Source organism: Cygnus atratus, chromosome 9, assembly GCF_013377495.2.
Source record: "Cygnus atratus isolate AKBS03 ecotype Queensland, Australia chromosome 9, CAtr_DNAZoo_HiC_assembly, whole genome shotgun sequence".
NCBI lineage: Eukaryota > Metazoa > Chordata > Aves > Anseriformes > Anatidae > Cygnus > Cygnus atratus.
Window position 1 is genome coordinate 7,844,474 of NC_066370.1, and position 5,387 is coordinate 7,849,860.

Below are 5,387 nucleotides of genomic sequence, written 5' to 3' on the forward strand. Positions count from 1 at the left end.
CCTGGATGTCAAACCTTAGGACTTAAACCTTAAGTGAGCTCAGGCGAGTGGCTGCAGCCCTGTGCTTGCTGTTCTGAAAGAACCACGGAGTGGGCTGCGCGTGGCTGTGCACTACCTCTGGTCCTGTGCTCCACCATGAGCTGCCCAGCTCTGCAGGCTGCCTGGCCCTCAGGAGCTGCTGCTGCCTGTGCATTACAGGAAGGGGCTGTGGCTCTGCCTCCCCTATGAGAGCACCTGACAGAAGGGCTGTTTTCTAGATACTAAAAGGGACTGTCATGGCATAGCAGGGTCATGTAGCACAACGCGTACCATGTTACTGGGGGGGGGGTATTGTTACCTTGGCTAGTTGAGCAGAAGCAAAGAATGAAGTATCAAACGCTAACACCTTGGGGAAGCAGCTTTGCTTATAAAAAAAAAAAAAAGTGACATTGTGCTGGAGGTAGAGAGGTGCAGGGTGAGTCCAAGAGGTCAGCTTGAGTGTAGGGTGTTACTTTTAGTGCAAGTGTCCCAGGTTCCTCCTTCATTTACACTTCAAAATGCTGACCTCCCCTTCCTCCCTAAAGCAGAAAGGTCATTATGGCAGCTCTCACTACCTCCTCCTGTTCAGCTGGTTTTTGCCCTCAGTTCAAAGGGAAATTGGGGAAAAGCAGGGAGGCTTTTGTGCTAAAACCAATCTGATGGCAATCTTTGAATAAGAACCCCCACCTAAGGTAACTTTAAATAAATTACAAAGGAGGCCTACTGGTATCTTAGTTTCCATTTTTATTATTCTGTAGGGTTATTAACAAAAGAAAGTTACAGGTCTAGTCCCCTGGTAGTTAGGTTGCTTCCTTTCTTGCTTGTTCTGTCTTTGGGAACTTCCATGTATTAAATAACTTCACAATTGTTTTTGTTTTTCTTTACAATGGCAACTCTGAAAGGTAATTCCACAGTATAAATAACTTGGTATCTCTCAGAAGTAGGAACACTAGGTATGACAAACCTCATGTACACCCCCTTAAGATGTTTTCTCTCTTCAGAAATACTTTAAGCCCACTGCATGCTCTAATCAACTTTGCATTCAAGAACAAAACCACAGGACAAAACTCCACCAGGAGGTAGATCAGGAGAACCTTTGTCCAGTGCCTCTGAAGGTGGACTGCAGCTGTATGACCACCACCTCCTGCAGGGAGATGAGAAGTGAGCCAGGTGTCCACATGAAGTACTTGCCCAGGAGCCTGGGGCATGAGATAACCCTACACCAGTACTATACTGCTCACTGCAGTAACTTAAGTGTCTGCTACTCTTAAAAGAAACATTTGGAATTCCAATACTTGAGCTAACAATGCTTAGTACATGAATTAAGTGCTTAATTACCAGTGTTGTTCCAAAATATAGACATACTGTTGTTAGTAGTTAACAATAGGGCACTGTGTTCAAGTTTGTGAACTGGGTGAAGTGTATCACACTGCAAAATACATGAAATCAGTTGTGAATTTAGTTTTTTATTAAAGATTAAAATAAACATTTGACACCCTAATATACAAAGTCACAAACTCAGATGTGCTAAAAGCAAAATGTGCATAAAGACACTCATTTCTAAAAGGCACCCTGCCACCGATATTTTAGATGTTCACCTAACTCCAACAGGTATCTAGTTCTCTCTTCCTTCACTGAAGGTGAGACTCCAGACCGCTACCACATATAGATGCTAACCACACCAACCCCTTTCAGGGATCTTTGCTATCACTAGAACACTTAAAACTGTGCATGCAGACTGAACTTCTCATGGATTTACCCATCAAGATTTAAAATGCACAAGGGCTTTTTCTTAAGAGAAAAAGGCAGTGAGATTTGGGCCACTTATAAGGGCCAGAAGCATGAGACAGGGTTATCAGATAACTGGTGTGCATCCAAAGAGCTTTGCTACTGAAAAACAGCCCCCTCCTCCCCAGCCCATCCCCAAACTCTCATAAAAAACAACCCCCGAGTTACAAAACACCACACACACACGCAACATACACACAGATGAAATGTTAATGTGTTTTGCTATTAGCCTGTCAGGGGGGTGACAGTGTCAGAGTGCCATTTATGCAGTCCCAGGACGCAGCAGTGCCAGACACGCAGGTCCGACAGCCACGGGGGCATGCAGCGCCCGGCTGCTCTCCTCACTAGGTAGGTCCACGTCAACTCCTGGGCACGCCGCTCCGTTACCAGGGTCTCCACATGGATTTGGGTAAGCTGGGCGATGGCGCGCTGCGCGTCCGGGAGGCATCCAGTCCATCGGTGGAGGTCTGGCCCAGCTCGGCCTCTGCCTCGTCTGAGTCGGAGCAGGTGTCTTCGCTGGGGGACGGCGAGGGCGCCGAGGCAGGGAGCACCAGGCCCGGGGAGCCCTCGGCCACCGGACCCCTCGCCTCGCCGCCGGGCCAGGGGCAGAGAGAGGGCTCGGCCAAAACGTCCGCGATCAAGTCCTGGAAGCCGCCCTCCTCGTTGAGGGGCATGGACTCCAGCAGGTGGTTGAGCAGCTCGGCCGCCGTGGTGGCGTCGATGCCGGGGCAGCTGGAGACGAAGGTGTGCACCTCGTGCATGCACTGGATGTAGCCGGCGGCGAAGCGCTCGCTGGCCTCGCGGTGCAGCCGCCCGCCCTCTGCGGCCCGGGGGAGACAGAGAGGGGCCGGCGTGAGGCGACGCCAGCGCCCGGCCCCGCCGCCCCCCCCCAGTCCCGGCACTCACCGAGGGAGCGGCGCTCCAGCACGGCCTGCACCCGCCGCACCGTCAGCTCCAGCACCTCCGCGTTCTCCAGCTTCGCCTGCAACTGCCCCGGGGGCGCCGAGGCCGTCAGCGCGGCCCCGACCCCCGCCGCCCCCCGGCCCCGCAGCCCCGGCCCCGCCGCCTCACCTCGGCGTCGGCCAGCAGCAGCCGCAGCTCCCGCAGGCTCTCGTTGATCCGCGCCCGGCGCTTCTTCTCCACCAGCGGCTTCCTCGTCTGCGGGAACACGGCGCCGTCAGCCGCCCGCCTCCCTCCTTCCCCCCCCCCCGCCCTCCCCGGCCCCTCCGCTCACCCTCCTGTCGGGCCGGGCCCCCCCCGCGCTGCCGCTGCCGTCGCCGCCGTCCCCCCGCGGCGGGCGGCCCCTGCCCGCGGGCGCCATGGCGGCCGGACCCCGCCTGCCCGCTGCGCTCCGCTCCGGCCCCCGCCCCGCGCCGCGCCGCCCGCCTTATACCCGCTCATTTGCATCTCAATGAGCCCATTGGCCGCGACGCGCGGACGGCCGCCCGAGCGTGGGGCGAACGGGCCAATAGGAACGGGCCGCTTTGTCTGCGGCGGGGCGGGCGGGGCGCGGGGAACGGGGGGAGCGGGCGGGGGCGCGCCTGGGTGCCTCGGGGTGGGGGGGGGGGCGCGGAGGCAGCGGGGGCGACTCGCTTGTTTATTTATGTACTTTTAATTATTTATTATTGTTATTATTTATGATTTTATTATTATTATTGGGGACTTTTTTATTATCTGGGAGTTCTTCGTTATTTGGGCTTTTTTATCATTTGGGATTTTTTTAATTATTTGGGATTTTTTTTAATTATTTGGGATTTTTATTTATTTATTTCGGATTTATTTATTTTTTTTAATTATTTGGGGCGCTCGCTCGTGCCGGTAGCTCCCGCCGCGGAGATTCGAGGCGCTGGGGCACGCCGGTCACCTTCAGGGAGCACACACCGCGGGCAGCGCTGGGCGGGGGGGGGCCGCAGGAGGCCGCGGGCAGCGCTGCCTGGGGCCGGCCCCTTGGTGCTGACCCGGCCCGGGGCTGGCAGCGGGGACCCCCCCGGCCCCCCCCGGCCCCCCTAGCCCCGCCGTGCCGAGGCCTCGGGCGGCTTTGTGCGGTAACTTGACGCCGCTGACAGTTGGCAGCTGCAGTTCCCCCGACAGACGGCACCAAATAAAAGCATCAGGGCTCGTCCCCGAGGAGAGCGACAGGTGTTCGCCCCCGCTCCTTTGTTCCCCTTCTTTTATTCTCCTCGCTAATGCGTGTCCCATCTTCCCGGCCCGAGGAGGGCCAGACGCATCCCCTGCTCGGATGGGCAGCGCCGCGCCGAGCCCCCCGCACGCCCGGCTCCCTGTGCGTGCTCGGCATAACTTCTGCCCCCTGCTCCGTGCTCGTTTCTCCGTGAGGAGCCCCAGCGGGCTGAGCCCGGTTCTGGTGCTGGGGAGCTTTTCCTGCTGCTCTCCGAGTGCCACGAGAGAAGCTGGGTGTGGGTGGGCTGCGCACCCCCGGGAAGGGTTTAGCCGCTGGCAGAGCGTCCCCGGGGCGCGTGAACCACACGCCATGGCCTTGCTCTGTGGTCTGCGGGGCTGCGGTCACCGTCCTGAGCTTTCCCCTGTTCCTGGCGAGGTGGTGCGTGTTCCCCGCCTGGTACGGGCCTGTGCCACCTCCTGTTGAGCCGCGTTCGCAGATGGGTGCCTGTCCCGCTGGGTAACGCCACGCTCTCTGAGGAGGGAAGGCCGCAGTCGCTCTCAGTCAGCTCCGCCATGACTTAATGCCGCTTTTTGTCTTTGAAGCGCTGTATAAACGCCCGTGCCTGCAGTACGCTAATCCCTGCTTGACAAAAGGAAACTGGGATAGAGATGTTTGGTACCATTCCCTCATGGCCACAGCAGAGGAGCGCGTCAGAGATAAAGCTGGCACATGGCACGTCTCGGCTGGAGACCTGAGCTTCAACCACTCTGTGTCACAGCTGACAGATCTTATTTTCAGAAAGGTACGTCTGTTACGTTTCTCTTTCTTGTCACTATATTTTAAAGAGGTGGTTATTTGGATTTTGGCAAAGAGCTCGCTCTCTAGGTGACACGTTTCATTGCACTAGGCAGGAACAAAATTGGATGGTATTTGGGAAGGCCTGGCTAAAACTGTCCTGCCGGATCTGATGGGCTCGATGCACCACATAACATGAGGCTGAAATGGGCTGATCCTTTTTGTTGATACAATTAATGCAGACTAAGCACAGGTGTTGCTTAGGCCGGGCCAGGTGCATGGCAGTTTGGTCTTTAAACAAGTAGAGACACCTGTGCCTGTAATTTGTGTCCAGTCTATTCGTAAGTGTAAGAAAAAAAGACAGTTGTATGGATGCAAACTACAGTGAAGTAATGGGTGTCAATTTTGACAGAACTGTCTTTATTCTGAGCGAAAACTGGGCATGTAACATCAGCAGACACACATAAAAACATACAAAAACACAGGCACGCTTTTATAAAATGTGTAGTAACACATTGAATGTATATAGTCATGTGGTAATAGACAAACTCCAAAAGCGTCTGTGAGCTTGTTTTCCCTTCAAAGAAAACTCAGCATGTCCAGGTATATGTAATCAGAGACACACACAGTGGGTTTTACACTGTTGTGAATTCTGCTGATTTACACA

General features: G+C 55.2%; 1 protein-coding gene across 2 annotated transcripts; it reads right to left on the reverse strand.

The window, feature by feature from the left end:
* Window positions 1-1,466: 1,466 nt before the first annotated feature.
* Window positions 1,467-3,166, reverse strand: LOC118247150 (transcription cofactor HES-6-like). 2 transcript variants are annotated; one of them, XM_050712518.1, is made up of 4 exons: window positions 3,041-3,166; window positions 2,878-2,964; window positions 2,713-2,788; window positions 1,467-2,626 (listed from the first exon to the last, which is right to left on the reverse strand). In XM_050712518.1, exons 1-4 carry the CDS (start codon window positions 3,125-3,127, stop codon window positions 2,190-2,192), a joined length of 687 nt encoding a protein of 228 aa, XP_050568475.1. In that variant the 5' UTR covers window positions 3,128-3,166; the 3' UTR covers window positions 1,467-2,189. The 2 variants fall into 2 exon arrangements, with proteins under 2 accessions (XP_050568475.1, XP_035400811.1); XM_035544918.2 differs by having other exon boundaries at window positions 2,713-2,794.
* Between the last annotated feature and the right edge of the window lie 2,221 nt (window positions 3,167-5,387).